Source organism: Podarcis gaigeae (assembly GCF_964106915.1).
Source record: "Podarcis gaigeae genome assembly, chromosome: 2".
In the NCBI taxonomy this organism is placed as follows: domain Eukaryota; kingdom Metazoa; phylum Chordata; class Lepidosauria; order Squamata; family Lacertidae; genus Podarcis; species Podarcis gaigeae.
Window position 1 is genome coordinate 111,217,922 of NC_139679.1, and position 21,811 is coordinate 111,239,732.

At 46.6% G+C, this 21,811-nt stretch overlaps 2 protein-coding genes across 3 annotated transcripts in view; one reads left to right on the forward strand and one right to left on the reverse strand.

The window, feature by feature from the left end:
- The window catches only part of LOC310837973 (C-type lectin domain family 2 member D-like), a 99,520-nt gene that overhangs the window by 71,664 nt on the left and 6,045 nt on the right, over positions 1-21,811 (reverse strand). The window lies entirely within an intron of this gene.
- LOC310837754 (uncharacterized protein) lies at positions 6,123-20,816 on the forward strand. 2 transcript variants are annotated; one of them, XM_083724814.1, is made up of 5 exons: positions 6,123-6,720; positions 13,865-14,173; positions 14,630-14,944; positions 16,372-16,686; positions 20,061-20,816. In XM_083724814.1, exons 1-5 carry the CDS (start codon positions 6,594-6,596, stop codon positions 20,318-20,320), a joined length of 1,326 nt encoding a protein of 441 aa, XP_083580940.1. In that variant the 5' UTR covers positions 6,123-6,593; the 3' UTR covers positions 20,321-20,816. The 2 variants fall into 2 exon arrangements, with proteins under 2 accessions (XP_083580940.1, XP_083580941.1); XM_083724815.1 differs by lacking the exon at positions 14,630-14,944.

Genomic DNA, 21,811 nt, shown 5'->3' on the forward strand with positions numbered 1-21,811 from the left:
GAGACTGTTCTTATTCACTCCACCCATACCCCAAGATCCTAGGAAGCGTTACAACAATTTAAAATTCAATACTGAAAACAAATTACTATCACGGAATAGGGTGGGTCCTAAAAACGCCTCTCTCAGGCGTCAAATCCAGTCTTACACGAACTAGCAACGCATAAACTACCGATTTGATTCAATATTTGCATTTCCCTTTTCCAACCCCAAATTTGAGCTCAAAGTGGCTCATAATTACAAGTAGATTTTAAAAAGTAACAAACGTTGCAATACCTGGAATCAGGTTAAAAGCACAACAGCAGAATAATCAGGCCAAATAAGCAAACTTTTCAAACCATTAATACAACCCAGTACAAATTCGTAGGGACTCAAAATCTCAGGAATGGCTGCGGATGAATGATCGCTCTCACTTATTCTTCCTGCAGAAGGTAACTAACCTGGAAAGCCAATGAGTTTTTAAGGATCTGGGCGGCGGCTTTGTGTGTGTGTGTGTAAGATTTGTACAGGGGGGGGTGTTTTAAATGACTGCTGAGCGGATAAAGAGGTTGCTGCGAGCTGTGCGCTGCGGGTTTACATAATTTACGACAGCAGGAGAACAAGGAAAGGAAGGAGGAAACCGCATTACCATCGGCAGCAGCTATCACCCCAATAAAGAGTGGTGGCAGTTTATCTAAGAGTATATATCGCACAGGAAAAAACCACTTCCGCATGTGAGAGTCTTTTTAAAATAATTTTTATTGAGTGATTTTATGCCACAAAAAGCATTACAACCATACTACCACAAAATATAATTGAGAAATAAAAATTACACGCATCAATATTTTGTTTGTTATTTGTTATTTGCCGTCTTATTTCCTCCCAAACATTCCATACGAAACACACCTCCGCACACACACAGAAAATAATAATACTAATATGATAATAATGAAAATAAACATTTCCCCCCTTATATCTTACAAAATCTTTTCTTCAATTTTGACTTCCTGTCAAGTCCCTTCGCATATGTTTTATCTTACAATTGAACGTACACAAAACAATAAACCTTTCTATATAAATTTCCCAATACATTCAGAAAATATAATAAATCCTTAATTGTTATCCACCTGCTTTTACTTCCTTTGTCATTCAAACGCTAGCACTGAGTCAAAACTATTATTGTATTTTTGAACATATCTTCTATAACCATCCCATTTTCCCGCAAATTTTTGCTTTGAGTTTCCTCTGAGTTTGCTAGTCAATTGAGCCATCTCCACAAATTCCGGTAATTTAATTTGCCAATTTGTTATCCAAAAATAACAGATCCGCATGTGAGAGTCTATGTTAGCCTGGAAATCTGGGTTCACGTCCCAGCTCAGTCCTAGAATTACGACCGGCAACAGTCAGAGCAGGGGTTGAGCATGCAAAATCAGGGACCCTTATCCTCTCTGAGCTGCTTCCAACAAATCAAAACGAATTACACCCCAAACCAACCTTTTCTTAAAAGAGATGGATCAGCAAAGCTTCCAGGATTAGTCACCTCGCCACACTTCACTTCCCATTGTGGTTAGTCATAAAGCCATTCTTACAAATATTGCAAAAGGTTATGATCTGGTGAAGTACAATAACAACCTTGCAAAATATACAGTTTATATTTATTTTATTTTCCCTTCTACACGGGTTCTGCTTCTCTCTCTTTTATTTACGTCTGGCCATGTTTAGTGCACATATAATTATGTATTTTTTGAACGTTCAATAAGGGGGGGAGCCATTCTGCCTTCAGATACTTTTTATTGGGGGGGGGGGGAGGAGGTTCACTCTGCCGTTGTATCTGCCGTTTGAGATCACGTTTGCGAAGGGAAAGCTAAGAACTGTTTAAAATGTTACAGTTGAAACTTTCTTTGTTTCCTAGCCACACTGACGCTTTTCTAATACGGTATGGAAAACAACACAACTGGCATGTGATCAGCTGAATGAAGTATCCGGAAATCACCTCGAATGGATGGACTGGTGACCCCCTTCCCTTTCACCTGTTCCACCATTCCAGTTACAGATAGGTAGCCGTGTTGGTCTGCCATAGTCAAAACAAAAAAAATTCTTTCCAGTAGCACCTTAAAGACCAACTAAGTTAGTTCTTGGCATGAGCTTTCGTGTGCATGCACACTTCTTCAGATACCAAACGAGGGGAATTAATTGGTATCTGAAGAAGTGTGCATGCACACGAAAGCTCATACCAAGAACTAACTTAGTTGGTCTTTAAGGTGCTACTGGAAGGAATTTTTTCTGTTCCACCATGACATTAATATTGCCAGCATCGCCACTATCCCCCCTACTCTGCCCCTCCATGGAGACCCCCCAATCCCAGCCCAGATGACAACAATTCACCCTCTCCACTCCCCAATCACCCCAACAACCCCCCCTCTCAGCCCCCCTCCCAAGGACTCTACTCATAGCACGTTGCCTCAGGAGAGTGAGGAAAATTCTCAGGGATGATTCACACCCTGGGCGGCACATTCTTGATCTCCTGCCCTCAGGCAGAAGATATAGAAGCAGGATTAGTCCCACCAACAGGGTAAAGAACAGCTTCTATCCGTGGGCTGTTAGGCTGCTGAATGAAAAGATCACAACAGGGCAACGGACTTTCGGGTTTGGTGGGTGCGCGTCAGTAAACGAGGGGAATTAAGACTAAGAGAGCTGAGTGGGGGGTGCTCGTGTAATCTCACTGTATGCAAGTTGCACAAGTGACAATAAAGTATTTCAAAAAGAACCACCACACAAACAAAAATAGACAAACACCCCCGCCAACCTCACCGTCTCTTTCTTCACCACACAAAAGCAACAAATAAAATCAGTGGGTAAAAGAAAAGGAAAACAAAGGGGGGGGGACCCATACCAACTAAAACAATACTCCCGATCTCAATAAAACAATTCACAAACAGGCTAGAATCTGACACACAACCAGCACAATGGTGGTGCCAGAGCGTACCAAAACCCACATCCCTACCCCAACAAACCAATAACGTTGTTGACAACACTGACAACATTGCTTATAAACCTTATGCCCATCACAAAGGTGCTTAACACGTCTCACTGACCACTCCCTATCACAAACGACAGAGCGAATGGCCTGTTCATAAACAAGGTCTCCCATGACAAACACCTATATAGGCTGCTTTTTATAATCTACCCCTACTCTTTATCCCAAATCTAATTCTAACCCCTCTCTTTCCCCACCCATCACACTTTATTCCAGTGCAACAAAATAGGTTTGATAGACAATCTAAGGGGAGAGACACAGGGCAACCCAGACGCGTTGGCAGGGAATCATCCTATTAAGCAGACACGCAGAATGGCTAGCTTAAAAGAAATTGTACACTAAACGTGAAGGGGTTGGGAAACCCTATCAAAAGAAAATAGCTCCCTCAGGATACCTCCCTTGGAAAGTTCCAAACAAGTGTGTGCGTCCTCTTCAAAGCAATCGATGATCCGTTCCCAGGCCAGGGGCTCCTTTATAAAGTAATTTTATTAAATATTTTCTTAGTTTAAGAAAGTACAGAGGTCCGTTCTTAACCTGAAACTGTTCTTAACCTGAGGTACCACTTTAGCTAATGGGGCCTCCCGCTGCCACCGCGCGATTTCTGTTCTCATCCTGAAGCAAAGTTCTTAACCCGAGGTACTATTTCTGGGTTAGCGGAGTCTGTAACCTGAAGCCTGTGTAATCTGAAGAGGTGACCTGAGGTACCACTGTACTACAGATAGTCTGTAAGACGCTGAATAAAACAAGCAGAGACAGAAAAGCTGCTTTCTCTAAATGTGGACTAGAAAACCTTTTTGGCTCCAAAGGCCAGATTCTTATCAGGATTGGCCTAGCATCCCTACCAGATAGGCTGGTGCAGCCAACTCTAGGTGATTTGGCGCTTTGAAGTCCCAAAGTTGGTAACTGTTTAGGGAAGTTTGTATTGTTTGATATTTTATCACTTTTTCATTCTGTTGGGAGCTGCTCAGAGTGGCTGGGGAAACCCAGCCAAATGGGCAGGGTATAAATAACTTTGTTGTTGTTGTTGTTGTTGTTGTTGTTGTTAACTTGGCATGCATGGCCAACTCAGCAGGCTTTGACACACAACCAGCACAATGTTGGCGCCAGAGGGTGCCAATACCCATATTTCTACCCCAACGCCCCAACAAATCCAGAATGTTGTGAACAACACTGACAACATTGCTTATAAACATTTATACATCTGCTCTGGATCCATTTAAACATCTGCTCTGGATCCATTCCAGTCCGGCTTCCGCGCTGGCCATGGGACCGAGACGGCTCTGGTCGCCCTAACAGATGATCTCCGCAGGCAGCTGGATCGAGGCGGGTCGGGGCTGCTGATTCTTCTAGATCTGTCAGCAGCCTTCGACATGGTCGATCACGAACTCCTGGACCACCGCCTTGCCGACGTGGGGATCCAGGGCACAGTCCTTCAATGGCTGCGCTCGTTTCTCTCTGGTCGGGGACAGAGGGTGGCGCTTGGGGGGGAATTGTCATCGCGCCACTCCTTGGTGTGTGGAGTGCCTCAGGGTGCGATTCTCTCCCCGATGCTTTTTAACATCTTTATGCACCCCCTCGCCCAGCTTGCCCGGAGTTTTGGGCTGGGCTGCCATCAGTATGCTGATGACACCCAACTCTATCTGTTGATGGATGGCCATCCTGACTCGGCCCCAGACACACTGGCGAGATGTCTGGAAGCTGTGGCTGGATGGTTACGTGGGAGCCGGTTGAAGTTAAATCCTTCGAAGACAGAGGTCCTCTGGCTGGGCCGGGACGATATGGGATTGAGGGGGCAACTCCCATCTCTTGCGGGGGTGCAATTGGTGCCAGCACCGTCCGTTAAGAGTTTGGGTGTAATCTTCGATACCTCCCTCTCTATGGAGGCGCAGATTACAGCTATAACAAAGGCGGCATTTTTTCATCTCCGCCAAGCTAAGCAGTTGGCCCCTTATCTCTCTCGCCCTGACCTAGCCACTGTGATCCATGCGACGGTCACCTCCAGACTGGATTATTGTAACTCGCTCTACGTGGGGCTGCCCTTGAGACTGACCCAGAAACTCCAGCGGGTGCAGAATGCCGCGGCGAGACTCCTTATGGGGTCTTCACTGCGAGATCACATTCACCCAGTACTATACCAGCTGCACTGGCTCCCGGTGGAGTACAGGATCAGGTTTAAGGTGCTGGTTTTAACCTTTAAAGCCCTATACGGCCTAGGACCCTCGTACCTACGGGACCGCCTCTCCTGGTATGCCCCACAGAGAAACCTACGGTCTGCTAATAATAACATCCTCAAGGTCCCAGGCCTCAGAGAGGTTAGGCTGGCCTCAACTAGAGCCAGGGCCTTCTCGGCTGCGGCTCCAATCTGGTGGAACGCTCTGTCACAAGAGACTAGGGCCCTGCGGGACCTGACATCTTTCCGCAGGGCCTGCAAGACAGAGTTGTTCCACCAGGCCTTTGGTCAGGGCGCAGCCTGACTCCCTCCTTCGGCAACCTGCATAGAATATTGCTTAATTGGTTGCCATTAATTTGATTTTAATTAATTTTTATAATGAATATTTTGAATGTGTGATTATTTGATTGTTTGATTATTTGATTATTGTTAGCCGCCCTGACCCCGGCTTCGGCTGGGGAGGGCGGGATATAAATAAAATTATTTATTATTATTATTATTATTATTATTATTATTATTATTATTATACCCAACACAAGCGCCACAAAGGTGCTTAAGTCAGATGGTCCAAAACGCCCCAAGTAAACACCTATAGGACTACATATAGGCTACTTTCTGGAACCTACCTCCCACTCTTTAATCCAGATCTAATTCTAACCCCCCCTCCTTTCTCCACTCATCACATTTAATGCCAGCGCAGCAAAGTTAGCTGGGATGTGAACTTCATGTGGTAGCCATTGATGACCCATTGATGATCCATTCCCAGGGACTCCTCTATTAAATAATTTTATGAAAGATTTTCTTGGTTTAAGAAAGTACATGCATTCTATCTCTTTTCAGGTTGTAGAGTCTTTTTTTTTTTTTTTTACATCTGAAGTGAGACAATAGTGTAATATCCAGAATAAGGTTGTGGAAGAAGAAGTGGGGTGGAGAGGGAGGGTAATAGTGCATTTGTGAGGGGTTTTATGTCAGCGTCACTTGGGTAGGTTCTATTCTATTCTAAAATATAATAAACGAACAATTCGTTTCTTGTATTTAAGATCAGTTGCTGTTTTCGATTGGGCGCAACTTCTTTAGGCGCAACTTGGGATGCTGTTCCCTAGGCTACCGTAGGTGCCGGGGGTTGTGGATGCCATGGAGCGTGCCCCGAAATTTGTGGGTGCCCAGCTCCTTCCTGGGGAGTTTTGCGGGTGCTTGGGGACCGGGAGTTGGCACATGTGCCGCCAACAGAGCAGGCACCGCTTCTGCGCATAGCCCAGCGGGCTGCCCCGGCTTCCCCGGCTTCCCCGGCTCCCGCTCCCGCCCCCTTTCTGGCAACTTCTGCCCTCCCTTTTCCTTTCCTCGGGCCTCGTCGGAAGTTACGGTAGTTCGTGGTATCAGTGGTGAAGAGTGTGTCGGAAGGAGCGGGCGATGGCGGCAGTGCTGGTGCGAGAAGGAGCCGGGGGCGAAGGCAACGGGGGCGCACGGCGAGGAGGAGCCTTCTCCCGAGCCCTGCTGGTGCTGCTATCCTGCCTGTCGAGGCTGGCCGACGTTTCGGGTTTGTAGGCAATTGCCGACGGCCGAGTGAGATGTGAGGGGCCCCAGGGTCAGGTTGGGAAGTGTCCGGTTGGGACGGTGGCGTGGGCATGGGGGGGGGGCAGCGGCGTAGCGTGGGTTATCAGCACCCGGGGCAAGGCAAGTAATTTGCGCCCCCTAACCCGGGGCAAGGCAAGTACAGTAATTTACTCTCCCAAGCAGCAGCAGCAGCAGCGAGGCTTCTCTTTCCCCCGCGCTCTGCCGGAGCTGCCTCTTTTCTTTCCTTTTTCCCCTTTCTCCAAGGCTTTTCACTTTCTCTCCTTAATTGATTCCCCCTCCACACCGCGGCGTTTCCTGGCTGCTTCCCCCCCACTCTCTCTCCTCCTCGCTCTGCTTGCCTTGCCCGGCCCTGCCTGAGGGCGCCCTGAGGAGACTCCGCTCTCCTTTTTGACCAGGCGAGGTGGGAAAAAGGGGGGAAAGTCTCTTCCCGCCCCCTCGCCAGACTCCCGGCTCGGCGCGGCCAGTGGAGAGAGAGCTGCAATTTCCATAAAGCTCCTCTCCCTCCGCTTCGCCAAGCTGTCAAAGCCCGGCAGCAGCGGCAACGGCAGCAGCAGGCGCAGCCAGACCCCCGCCAGCCAGTCCGCCCACCCGCCCGGCTTCCTCTCCTTTTTTTGCCCGCGGCAGAAGGCTTCGCTCTCCCCCTTCCGCGACCTCCTCGCCAAGCCGAGCGAGCGCGGGCTCCCTAACCCGTGGATTTTAGTAGGGGCAGAGAGCTGCTAGTGCGAGCGCGCCCCCCGCCCATGTTGCGCCCGGTGCGCCGGCCCCCCTGGCACCCCCCACGCTACGCCACTGGGGGGGGGGGGAGACTCTTTAAAGCTCCCTTCGTACTCCCTTCGTACTCCTGATCGGATGCGTCCCTCCTGTGGGAGTTAGAGGGCGAGGATGACTCACCCGGGCTGCAAAACACTCCCCCCCTCACCCCTCCACTGCTGAACTCCTGTCATCAAGATACGCTGTTACTTTAAGCCATAGAACAAACTCCTAGGAGCCGAGGTTCCTTTGCCCCCTCCCCCAATAAAATATTTGAGGGGCCGGCACTCCCAAAGTTGATCGGCATTGCCACCCCTGCTTTCAGAGATCTCAACATGCGGGGCACAACTCGACCACCTAGAAATATACTGCCCCGCCGCCACCACCACGTGACCATTTTTTTATGGCGCTGCAACTGGGCAAGATTGGTAGTCTTGGGTCCTACCCAGCCCCCTTCCTCGAACTTATCAAGGGTTTGCCTTGTCTCCCTTGGCAGGTTAGGGTGGAGTGTTGGAGTGTGCTTTTCACAGGAAGTTGCTAATGCAGCTGTTTGACTTCTCCCTGGAGGTACACTTCACTGTCTCTCGAGACAGAGGCAGGGACGTCTTGCTCATAGGAGCCGCTCCTGCGAAGAGTTGTCTTGGTTTTTCCCCATTTAGCCTCCAGGCACCTGCAGCCCTGCCCTGTTCAGCTACATCTAGCCCAAGCCATGAGTAGTAGCAGCAGCTGCCCTGGTTTCTCTTCCCGGAATCCTGCCCTGTGTTGAATGTTACGGGCAACTCTACCCCGGGGAAGGAAAGCTTCCTCCCTTCGCTGCTGCTGCTGCTCCTCCTCCTCCTCCCCTCCCCCCTCCTCCTCCTCCTCCTCCCCTTCTTCTTCTTCTTCTTCTTCTTCTTCTTCTTCTTCTTCTTCTTCTTCTTCTTCTTCTTCTTCTTCTTGGGTGGGCTCCTTCTCCCCCCCCCCCCAACAAGGTCCCTAGGGGTTGTAAAGCAAACCAGACCATTTAGCACCGACCCCATTCATTCCAGCAGCTGGCCATCACACGCTCACTCTAAGCCCTGCGAAAAATATAAGCATCATTACTACTACTACTACTACTGCTACTGCCCTCCACCCATAGATATCAGGGTGGCTCACAGCCTGAAACTACGGTACTAAGCACATGCTAAAAACTAGAACAAAGGCAAATCAAACCAAGCCAACAACCCTCCTTCTCCCTTATTTGTGAAACAAACCTGTTAATTGCATATCCAACTGAAAAAAAAGACGACACTGAAGGTTTTTGAGATCAATGCAAGGTAAAAAGCATTGCAGGGGCCTGGGCTAGAAGATGACCGCAGGGTGGCTTCCAATTCTACCTTTTTCTGAAAAACACACACGCACAACCCAACTATGGTCCCTCTGCAGTCCTCTGCCCAAGCAACTGTGTGTGAGACTTGCTCCCCAGAAAGTGTGCCTTGTCTTGCTACCTGTGGTTTCTGGTCTCTCCTCAGCCCCCTCCCCCCAATCTATTCATACTCCATCCTTTCTCCCTAATCTCCAATATTGCATTTTCCTCTGGTTGAGACGTTAAAACAGAAGGCCCTAATTCCCAACTGTGTTTCTTGCTGCAGTCCTACTTTACACCCCCCCCCCAATATTTGAAAACGTCAGCTTCGTACTTAAACACAAATTGGCCGGGAACTTCATTGTCTGTGACTTTATTAATTTATTTAAAGAACAACAAACTGGTGATCGCTTTAACTTTTTGATATGTGGTGATTTGAATCATGAAGATGACTTGGAAGAACTGCTCAGTCTTGAATGTGTCTCACATTGGAATTGAGGACTTCATTAGATTTTCTTCTGCCTTTTCATTTTATTTTGTTCTAGGGGCTTGTTAGAGATAATGTGTAAGCGTGGTGCCAGCTCCCTTAAAAAAAGGTCAGCAACTCTGGGAAGGGGGCGGGCAGAGGGATCTTTGCACCACGGCGCCGCCGGCCAGCTCCTGTCTTAATCCCCCCTTGTCCATGAATCATTCTCCTCCTGCGCTATACTTTGAAAATCTGACTTAGGGAGCTACATCAACCTCATAGGGGATATCTGACTCGATTTAGGGAGGAGGAGATGTGGGTGAGCAAAAGTTGATGGAGGAACATCTTATGTGCATAGGGGAATTAAAGGAGGAAGGAGGGGCTTAAAGGTAAAGGGACCCCTGACCATTAGGTCCAGTCGTGACCGACTCTGGGGTTGCGGCGCTCATCTTACTTTACTGACCGAGGGAGCTGGCCTACAGCTTCTGGGTCATGTGGCCAGCATGACTAAGCCGCTTCTGGCGAACCAGAGCAGCTCACGGAAACAATCCGGCCGGAGCCATATCTATTTATCTACTTGCACTTTGATGTGCTTTCGAACTGCTAGGTGGGCAGGAGCAGGGACCGAGGAACGGGAGCTCACCCCGTTGCGGGGATTCGAACCGCCGACCTTCTGATCGGCAAGTCCTAGGCTCTGTGGTTTAACCCACAGCGCCACCCGCGTCCCAAAGGAGGGGCTTAGGGTCCACATTAAGCCGAGGTCAGGTGCTTAGACATCAGCTGTGTGGTTCGGTGTATTCACCCTATCTTGCCCAGAGACGACAAATGGGTAAGCAAGAGCAAAACTCTGATGGGGTGAATGTGGGGAGAGGGAGAACCGTTGGCAGCTGATTTCATCAGGAGAGGTGTGCAAATGTTCATATAATCATAGACTTGTATGTAGGGTTGGAAAGAACCCTGAGGATCACCTAAGTCCAGCTGCACTGCAAGGCAGAAATTCGTAGCTGTCCTCTATGGGTATTCAACCTGCAGGCTGCTTTGGTGTTATCAGCGCCACATTCTAATCAACAGAGCTATTAAGACCCATGGGAAAGAACTACGGGATATTCAAGAATGATCTGTGAATCGCTTGCATGATAAACTGGGAACTCCGCTGTCTTTCTTGTGGAAGCCAACTCGCCTTGGGATAAGATTTTCTTTTGCAAGAAACAAGCCTTTTGGCAAGAGAAATCCGTTCAGCAAGATATGGAACTCTGAGTTTCCACAATCCTGAATCTCTCACAGGTTTTGCTACGTCTTCCTTGGCAAGTTGTCAACATATTTTAGTGTCTAGACCAGTGTAGGACAGACGAAGAGGCTGTCGTTAGAAGGTGGGGAGTGCAGGGTATCCATACCACAGTTTAAAAGGGGCTTGATGATCAATTCTTCTTCCCAGAGAATTCTGGAAATGGTAGTTCTTGTCGGGTGATAGGAGGGCTCTCCTAACATTTCTCAGCATCCTGAACATGTGAGGATGTTAAAGAAGGTAGGAGAGGGTATATTGTTTTAATATTATCCCTCCTCACTCATGCTAGTGAGTAAACAGCAGAGCTGTAGGGCTATTAAGATATTCAGATCACATTACAGTACATGACAGTTCTCTTAAATACTTTTCCACTTCCACAGCTGAGCATGGCATGCAGCCCAGAAAAAGCTGAGTTCACACCCCAGCTAACTCAATTGTGTGGCTGCCCCGGGCAAAATACGCTTTCAGGTGGAAAGTTTTTAGGGATTAAGAAATAGCAGGAGTAAGAAAAACAGTTGCAGTTTACTCGCGGGTGTGTTGCGCTGAATTTATTTATTTACTTCGTAAAATTCATATATCACTGGATTGTAGAAACCTTCTAAAAAAGATACCGGTAGAACAATAACATTATCACTAAAAAGTTACAACCATTTAAAAATGCAATAAAATGGACTGGAGCAAATTAAAACTCATAAAACATCCTAAATAACCAAGTAAAGGTAAAGGTAAAAGGACCCCTGAGCATTAGGTCCAGTCGTGACCAACTCTGGGGTAGCAAACCAGAGCAGCACACGGAAACGCCGTTTACCTTCCTGCCGGAGTGGTACCTATTTATCTACTTGCACTTTGACATGCTTTTGAACTGCTAGGTTGGCAGGAGCAGGGACTGAGCAACGGGAGCTAACCCCATTGCGGGGATTCAAACCACCAACCTTCTGATCGGCAAGCCCTAGGCCCTGTGGTTTAACCCACAGCGCCACCCGCGTCCCTCAAATAACTAAGTACGCTTGCCTAAATATGTCTAAGTATGAATATCTTCAGAAGGTGCTGAAAAGAATACAGGGAAGCTGCCTGCCTGATATCACTAGTGCAGGGGTCGGCAAGGTTTACCTTGCCTGGGCTGGTTCACTCCAGTGGAGATCCCTTTGTGGGCCGGATTGTGCGTGCACATAAGTGCGGATGCCCACAATTTTGGCATTTGTGTCTGTGCAGATGTGATTTCCGGCATATGCACATGCACAGACTCAATTTTCTGTGCCATGGAAGTGAGTCCCAGTGCCGTGCTGCACTGGTTTAGCACAGCGTGCGGGAACTTGCCGAGTGGGCGGCTCAGTTTGGGGGCACCTCGTGGGCCGGTTAAACGACCACTGCACTAGTACTACATAATATCCATTCTGCATCTGTAATAACTCAACCATTTGGTGTGGCAGCACTTACTTAGACTTTGGAACTCCCTGCCTTTTGAGATGAAGCATATGCCTTCACTGTACACTTTCTTGATTAGACAAGCCTACCCAAATGCTTAGAAAGCTGAGGTAATTTTGATCTGCTTGAGTATTTTGACTTTTGTATGTTTTCAAGTATTGCTTGCTTTTACCGGTTTAATCTTTTGTAAACCGCTTTGCGGGATTGTTTGTTTTTAACAATCAAGTTGTGCGTGTGCGTGTGTGTGTGTATATATATATATATATAGGCAGGAACTTCCAACGTGTTGATGTTGCCACGCTAAATTAAAAAAGATATTAAAAAAGAAAACCTTCCTCAAAAAAGGCTGAGGCATTCTTCTTGGGAATGGTAACAACAGAAGTCCATAAAAGCAAAAGAATTTATTATTATATGCCACCACTGCGGCTAGAGTCTTATTGACGCAAGGTGGAGAATGAGTATGAAGGGGCGGAGGAAGGGGGGTGCAGTGGGGGCAGGTTGCCCTGGGTGTCACCACTAAGGGGGGGTGACAAAATGCCTGGCGGCACTCACGGCGGGACCTCCAGTGCGTCCAGGAGAGATGCGGTGGCTTGGGCGCCCGCAGGCTCCACGCTGCCCCAAATGGTCTGCCTGCTGCCTCGCCCTCAGCTGTAGGGTGGCTAAATGTGAGGAGGCATGCAGACTCCTTGGAGGTCCCACGGAGCCTCCTGCCCCGGCTCACCCCACCCCGTGGGGGTCTGGCCCTGGCCACATGGGTGGCTCGCCAAGCCCCTGGGTGCAGGGCATGTGCGCTGCCCCAGGCGCCCGATCGGCTTGCTCTGCCGCTGCGAGTATGGTGCCCACTAAGGAAAAGTGGCTCTTTAAAATGCTTGAATATTCTGAATTGGCAGGCATAACAAACAGGGTAAGAGAAAAGGATGATAAAGAAAATAAGGAGCACTGCAAAATGTTTATTGAAGATTTTAAGAACCAGTATAAACAAGTAAGGGACGTGGGTGGCGCTGTGGGTTAAACCACAGAGTCTAGGCCTTGCCGATCAGAAGGTCGGCGGTTCGAATCCCTGCAGCAGGGTGAGCTCACGTTGCTCGGTCCCTGCTCCTGCCAACCTAGCAGTTCGAAAGCACATCAAGTGCAAGTAGATAAATAGGTACCGCTCCAACGGGAAGGTAAACGGTGTTTCCGTGTGCTGCTCTGGTTTGCCAGAAGTGGCTTAGTCATGCTGGCCACATGACCCAGAAGCTGTATGCCAGCTCCCTCAGCCAATAAAGCGAGATGAGCGCCGCAACCCCAGAGTCGGCTACAACTGGACCTAATGGTCAGGGGTACCTTTACCTTTACTTTTATAAACAAGTAAATAATCTAGCAGGTCTTGAGTAAATCCTGCAGAATAGCAGCTAATAGAAATTAACAGAGGAAGAAATTTGAAGATTACAAATTTTGGAATACACGATTCAGTAGAAAAGTAAAGAAACCAGGAAAAGTGTGGAACTAGATTTGCTATTTCAGTGTTGCAAGTATATGCCTCAAAGTGTAAGGACTCTTAAGACAAGTTTATAAAATGTTGTATTCAACCCAGTAGCAGGAGCGATGTGGCATTTGCTGGCACCTGGGGCACAGAGGGTGAACCGAACCTGCCATGCCAATGAGGATAGTCTGCCCCCCAAAGATGGCGGGATCCTGTAAGCTTCCAAACTGCCTTCAACAAGTGTGATATGACCTTTACCAAATGTGGAATTGCAAAGGTGCCATTTTTTGTATGGTGTAATGATATCCTGCCTCTCTTAAGATGTGAGATCCAATCTGTCTGGTTAGTGGTAGAATTCTATTAATGAGTTGCCGTCATTTTCTTCCAGGTTTCACGCACTGCCCTTGTGCTAACATCTCCATAGCAGAAGGTTCATCGGGGATGATCTTTGCTAATGTTTCCAGCTATCCCGACATTCGTTTATTTCATAAGAGCAGTTCATCTGATCCTGATGATGCCATATTAGCCATAACTGGAGGAAAACTGAGAATCTACGACAGCAAAAACAATATATACTTCTATCTATGGGGAAATGACCTCTTTATCAATAACACCAACAAACAACTTGCTGGAGAATACCAAGTTGAAGATTTTTTGAGAAAAAATTGTTTCCATCGAGTCTTCATTAGCGTACCTGGTGAGGTTCTAAATTTACTGTCAAATGGATTCACCACTGGGGGTGGGGGAAGAGGTCGGGGTGAGGACAGCTGCTTACATGAATTTCTTTTTGGTTTGCATTTGTTCCAATCAGTCATTATTATTAATAACAGAATTTACTACCCACACTCCTCCATAAAATCTCAGGGCAGGTTTTTTAAAAAATAACAATATTCTATTATAAGAATTTCATTTACTAAAAGACAGAGTGAGAGAGAAAGAAAGAGAGTTGAAAAGAAAAAACAAAAAAGTAACAAGATAGTAGGAATATACACACCTGTATAATGATGTATGGTAAGGTAAGAGTACAGATTTCAGGGTAGTTTGCAATAAAACAAAACCACATTTCTTGCATCGTATTATCATATCATGCTTCCCTACTATTTTGGTGGCTACTCTTGCCCTATTTTAAATAAATGCATCTTTTTTATTCTAGAACCTTGGCACTGCCCTTCAGCTAATCTTTCCATACCAGAAGGTGCCTCTGGGACGATCATTCCTAATAATAAATTGAACCATTCCAATAGTCTTGCTTTATACAAGAAGAACCACTCCTCCTCTTCTTGGCAATACATCTTGAGCACAGACAAGGGGCACCTGAATCACAGTGACAACACAAATGAAGAGCACTTCTATATATCTGACAGCGGCCTTTCTATCAAGAATGCCTATGAAGGACTCGCTGGAGAATACAAGCTTGTTCATCAGCAAAATGGACCCTGTGTGCTTCAGTTCTTCCTTAATATACCTGGTAAGTTTCTGATGTGATTGACACCTAGAGTCACAGCCACTGGGGGAGGAGACAATGGTCCTTTTATTCATTTCTGTTTGTTATATATTTGCTCTGTTCAAGGAGCTTTAGAGGTTTCCTAGATTCAAGGAAGGATGCTCCTAGAGTTTTTGTTTCTGGACAAAGGTGCCCTTCATTATGCAATGAAATCATGTATCTCTTAAGACACCATCCATTTTGTCTTATTCATAGTTTCATATGAATACCATTAATAAGTTGCCTTCTATCTGCACTTTCCATGATTTGTCCTTCTGAAAATTTCTCCATACTAGAAGGTTCCTCTAGGATGATCATTTCTAATATATCAATCCATTCCCTGCTACAAGATCCCCATATCTGATATAATTCAGCCCCTAATTCATGGCATGGATATTTTTCTTAAAAAGCAAATACAAAAGTAAAACCTGCTATAAAGGTCAGCAGTTGATTACATAGGCTTGCAAATAACTTGTGACCCACCAAGAAGAACCACAGATCACCAGCGATGTATTATGGACTGTATCCAAATAGTTTTTACTCAGAGTAGGCTCACTGAAATGAATGGACCTATGTTAATCACATGTGTTAATTTCAACGGGTCTGCTATGGTATGCTATGGTACACTAGTACTACATAATATCCATTCTGCATCTGCAATAAGTGTGGCAGCACTTCCTTAGACTTTGGAACTCCCTGCCTGTTGAGATGAAGCAGATGCCTTCACTGTACACTTTTCAGTGCCAGCTAAAAACATTCTGATTAGACAAGCCTACCCAAATGCTTAGATAGTTGAGGTAATTTTGATCTGCTTGAGTATTTTGACTTATGTATGTTTTCAAGTATTGCTTGCTTTTACCGGTTTATCTTTTGTAAACCACTTTGCAGGATTATTTGTTTTTAACAATCAAGCGGTATATAAATAAATAGGCAGGAACCTCCAACGTGGTGAGGTTCTGAAGTTACTGTCAAATGGATTCACCACTGGGGGTGGGGGTGGGGGAAGAGGTCGGGCTGAGGACGGCTGCTTGCATGAATTTCTTTTTGGTTTGCAGTTGTTTCTATCAGTTATCATTATTAATAATAGAATTTACTACCCAAACTTCTCCATAAAAACTCAAGGCAGGTTTTTTTAAAAAAATAACAATATTCTAAGAATTTCATTTATTAAAAGACAGAGTGAGTGAGAGAGAAAGAAAGAGAGTTGAAAAGAAAAACAAAAAAGTAACAAGATAGTAGGAATATACACACCTGTATAATGATGTATGGTAAGGTAAGAGTACAGATTTCAGGGTAGTTTGCAATAAAACAAAAACACATTTCTTGCATCGTATTATCATATCATGCTTCCCTACTATTTTGGTGGCTACTCTTGCCCTATTTTAAATAAATGCATCTTTTTTTATTTCTAGACCCTGGGCAGTGCCCTTCAGCTAATCTTTCCATACCAGAAGGTGCCTCTGGGACGATCATTCCTAATAATATATTGAACCATTCCAATAGTCTTGCTTTATACAAGAAGAACCACTCCTCCTCTTCTTGGCAATGCATCTGGAGCACAGACAAGGGGCACCTGAATCACAGTGTCAACACGTCTGAAGAGCAATTCTATATATCTGACAGTGGCCTTACTATCAAATATGCTTATGAAGGACTCGCTGGAGAGTACCAGTTTGTTCATCAGCAAAATGGATCCTGTGTGCTTCAGTTCTTCCTTAATATACCTGGTAAGTTTCTGATGTGATTGACATCTAGATTCACAGCCACAGGGGGAGGAGACAATGGTTCCTTTTATTCATTTCTCTTTGTTATATATTTGTTCTGTTCAAGGAGCTTTAGAGGTTTCCCAGATTCAAGGAAGGATGCTCTTAGAGTTTTTGTTTCTGGACAAAGGTGCCCTTCATTATGCAATGAAATCATGTATCTCTTAAGACACCATCCATTTTGTCTTATTCATAGTTTCATATGAATACCATTAATAATACCACTTTCCATGATTTGTCCTTCTGAAAACTTCTGCATACTAGAAGGTTCCTCTAGGATGATCATTTCTAATATATCAATCCATTCCCTGCTACAAGCTCCCCATATGTGATATAATTCAGCCCCTAATTCATGGCATGGATATTTTGCTTAAAAAGCAAATACAAAACTAAAACCTGCTATAAAGGTCAGCAGTTGATTACATAGGCTTGCAAATAACTTGTGACCCACCAAGAAGAACCACAGATCACCAGCGACGTATTATGGACTGTATCCAAATACTTTTTACTCAGAGTAGACTCACTGAAATGAATGGACCTACCGGTATGTTAATCACATCTGTTCATTTCAACGGGTCTGCTATGACTAGCATTGGACCCAACTTTATGGTCTGGCAGGCATTTGGGGTGGTTGTGTTGGAATCCATGTTTTGCAGGCAGCTTTGCAAGTTTGCAATTAGAGTCTCCACAGCATGGGAATACAGAACATGGAAGGAATCTGCCTAGAGATAATTCCGGGGAATTCTGGAAATGGTAGTTCTTGTGCGGGTGATAGGAGGGCTCTCCTAACAATTCTCAGCACCCTGAACATGTGAGGATGTTAAAGAAGGTAGGAGAGGGTATATTGTTTTGATATTATCCCTCCTCACTCATGCTAGTGAGTAAACAGCAGAGCTGTAGGGCTATTAAACTATTCAGATCACAGTACAGAACATGACCGTTCTCTTAAATACTTTGCCACTTCCACAACTGAGCATGGCATGTAGCCCAGAAAAAGCCAAGTTCACACCACAACTAACTCACAGAGTTGTGTGGCTACCCTAGGCAAAATATTTACTACCCACACTTCTCCATAAAAACTCAAGGCAGGTTTTTTTAAAAAAATAACAATATTCTATTATAAGAGTTTTATTTATTAAAAGATGAAAAGATGAACCACAGATCACTAGCAATGTATTACGGACTGCATCAAAATACCTTTTACTCAGATAGACTCACTGAAATGAATGGACCTATGTTAATCACTTCTGTTAATTTGAATGGGTCTGCTATGACTAGCATTGGAAGGAACTCTATGGTCTGGCAGTCATTTGGGGTGGTTGTCAGTTTTTGTAGGGAATGCGGGTGGCGCTGTGCTCTAAACCGCAGAGCCTGGGTCTTGCCGATCAAAAGGTTGGCAGTTCGAATCCCCACGACGGGCGGAGCTCCCGTTCCTCGGTCCCTGCTCCTGCCCACCTAGCAGTTTGAAAGCATGAAGTGCAAGTAGATAAATAGGTACCGCTCCGGTGGGAAGGTAAATGGCATTTCCGTGCGCTGCTCTGGTTTGCCAGATGCTGGCCACATGACCCGGAAGCTGTATGCTGGCTCCCTCGGTCAGTAAAGCGAGATGAGCGCCGCAACCCCAGAGTCGTCCATGACTGGACCTAACGGTCAGGGGTCCCTTTACCTTTACTTTTAAAAGCCAGGGTGGATAAGTGGTCAGAATGTCACACTAGAACTGAGAAAATCAAGGTTCAAATCCCTGCTCAGACATGAAGATCATTGTGTGATCCTTAGCTAGTCACTAACTCTTCAGCCCACCTCACATTGTTGTAGGAATAATAAAATGGATTGTGGAGAGAGGCATGCTTGCTGCCTTATGCTCCATCTATAACTGAGACCTGAGTGGGGCAACAAGGAGAGGTTGCCTCTCACACTTAATTCCTTCTGAGTTTTCAATGCAGCATTAGAGCAGACCTGGAGGATCAGGGTGGGGGAGTTGCTGTAGTCCATAGAAATCCAGTCTTCCTCTCAAGGCTTCCAGCTTGCTGAACCCAATAGCTGAGGGCAATGGAGCAAGCTGGAAGATGGCAATAATGCAAGTGGGCGAAGACTCCCAATAAATACAATCAAACCTAATTGTGTGCTCACTGTCAAGCCTATTTTGTGGTGGCAAAGGCAATGAAAAAGACTTCCTTCTCTTCTTCAGTTGTGTCCTTGACGTCTAGCACACCTTACAGGCAGTGTGAGACCTTTTTATATACTGGCCCAAAGGTGGATCCCCCAGTAGTTCTCTCAGTAATACTGAGGATACAATCACTTGCAGGGACCCAGATTCTGCTATTGTAGCAAGTCGCTTTGAGGTGTCCAGGCAGTATTCTGGCCAGGTGTTAATGGGCGATTCCCCATTGATAAGGCTCAAGGATGTGGACAAGGTGCTTGGATGGTCACAAGGTGGCTACAACGCTTCATGGCTCATCATATCTGACAGGGATGGGACACTAGTGATGCCAAGGAAGTAAACAAATGCCTCTCTGAGAGGAGAGACCACTCCTTAAGAAACCCTCCCTGAGCTCAGAAGATCTGAATCATGATAGCCTGCTTGCAAATGTCTCTTCCTAGGCAAGGTTTTTGAGCAGGCGGTTCCTGAACTCCAGACTACTTGGATGAGATTAATGTTGTACTCAGGCCCATTTCTGGCCCTGAGATGGCCTTGGTTGCCCTGTATGCAGGAGACACTGGTGGGAAGGAGCTTAGCATTCCACTGGGCCTCCTGGCCAGTGCGGGATTTATGCCCCACTCACTTGGGGGCCTCCAAAAAAACTTAAAGGTTAAAGAACCTGGATGTACATTTCCAACATACAAGATAAAAAACCAATAAAATAAAACCTACATATAGCAAGAGTGTTTTTTTGTTGTGTGGACCTATTAGGTCCATAAATTACCATATAGCATATATTCAACACAAAAAAACAGCAACAATTTGTTGTTGACAAAGGACAGCTGGACATATAAAGGACCCCATTATCTTCAGTAGCTTAGGGCCTCATCAAACCTAAATTCAGATTTCTTGTGCCTCCTGCCATAATGGCTGAAAGCTCAGCTGGTAGAGTATGAGACTCTTGATCTCAGGGTCATAGGTTAAAGTTGGGCAAAGGACTCCTACATTGCACGAGGTTGGACTAGATGACCCCTGTGGTCCCTTCCAACTCTACAGTTCTATGATTTTAAGGCACATAGGTCTGGTTCTATCTAGCCTTCTTAGTGGGGTGGAATAATGCCGCACGTAGCTCTTTCCACGGTACAGCTGCACTTCAAGGGTGTCAGAAGCATGACCGCTGACTTTTTCTATTTTCCAGTTTCAGGACGCAGACATTATGGCCTTTACGGCGTACCAGGGCTTGCCATCTTTTTGGTGCTCTGTTTCACAGTGTATATATGTTGGAAATGGAAAAGGAGAGACAACGACACTGCTCAACTTGCTGGTGGCTTGGCAAATGGATTTCTGCCTCCTGGGTCACCAGAGGTGCAAGAAAGCAGCGCAGACCCACCCAGGAGAGAAAATGGGAACTCTTTTCCTCATGAATGCAACCCTGAAACAAATGCCTTTCTGCCTTGAAGGACTGCTCCTTTCATTTTTCTAGCCATATGCTTTTTAAGATGATGGCCATGTGCAATGCACATCATCTGATATCACCCCCCCCCCAAAGGAAACCTTCACACGCCCTCCTGCCTGTACCATTTTTAAAAAAACCAAGTGGCCTTGAAGTCTATTTTCGTGTGAATTGCCCAAAACGATGGGAAGCAGTTCAAGGGTATCAGCTCTGTTGAAAGACCAGCATTTGAGTTCAGTTCCCCCAAGCAAGGAAGCCTCACGCTCTCCCGTTGGAGGAGACCCTAGTGCCAACTCTGGCAGAGCCTGCTCCTATGAGACACTGACTCAAACAGAAAGTGTTAGGATATTGTTCCGTTCCACCTTTAGAACAGGCATGTGGAGTTGTTGTATGTCACATGTCTGTTTACTTCCAGCACAGCCTGCTGGGAACTTCCATTGTATATAGCTTTTGCTTGGACACGAAGGGAAGTGGACATGTTTTTCCTTTGTCCTAATGCTGAATTAAGGTAAAGGTAAAGGTACCCCTGCCCGTACGGGCCAGTCTTGCCAGACTCTGGGGTTGTGCGCCCATCTCACTCAAGAGGCCAGGGGCCAGCGCTGTCCGAAGACACTTCCGGGTTACGTGGCCAGCGTGACATCGCTGCTCTGGCACGCCAGAGCTGCACACGGAAACGGCGTTTACCTTCCCGCTAGAAAGCGGTCCCTATTTATTTACTTGCACCCGAGGGTGCTTTCGAACTGCTAGGTTGGCAGGCGCTGGGACCGAGCAACGGGAGCGCACCCCGCCGCGGGGATTCAAACCACTGACCTTTCGATCGGCAAGCCCTAGGCGCTGAGGCTTTTACCCACAGCGCCACCCGCATCCCTTCTAATGCTTGTAAATATGCTTACATATGCCTCTGTCCGCCCTTCCGTTGCAAACAGTTCTTATCTCTGCTGGCTTGTGTGCTCAGTCTCTAAAGGTTTCTGAGGCTTGAGTCGCAGTTTTGATGCGGTTCCAAGAACCAGAGTTCGCCCAGCTGCTGGAGCCAGCTGGGGGCCTGCCAATTGCCCCCGTCTCCCCGGATGCATCCCAACAGAAAGGACCTGAAGGACCAGGTGCGCAGCCTGGGAGTCATTCTGAACTCACAGCTTTCCGTGGAGGCACAGGTCGATTCTGTGTCCAGGGCAGCTGTCTACCAGCTCCATCTGGTATGCAGGCTGAGACCCTACCTGCCCACAGACTGTCTCACCAGAGTGGTGCATGCTCTGGTTATCTCCTGCTTGGACTACTGCAATGTGCTCTACATGGGGCTACCTTTGAAGGTGACCTGTGATCCATGCGATGATCACCTCCAGACTGGATTATTGTAACTCGCTGCCCTTGAGACTGACCCAGAAACTCCAGCGGGTGCAGAATGCTGCAGCGAGATTCCTTACGGGGTCCTCGCTGCGAGATCACATTCACCCTGTGCTATACCAGCTGCACTGGCTCCCGGTGGAGTACAGGATCAG

Bases quoted from the DNA above. Each gene is read 5' to 3' on its own strand.
- LOC310837754 (XM_083724814.1), top strand. From the start codon at position 6,594: ATGGCGGCAGTGCTGGTGCGAGAAGGAGCCGGGGGCGAAGGCAACGGG. The intron at 6,721-13,864 runs GTTTGTAGGCAA...ATTTTCTTCCAG, and splicing joins GAGGCTGGCCGACGTTTCGG to GTTTCACGCACTGCCCTTGT. The intron at 14,945-16,371 runs GTAAGTTTCTGA...TTTTATTTCTAG, and splicing joins GTTCTTCCTTAATATACCTG to ACCCTGGGCAGTGCCCTTCA.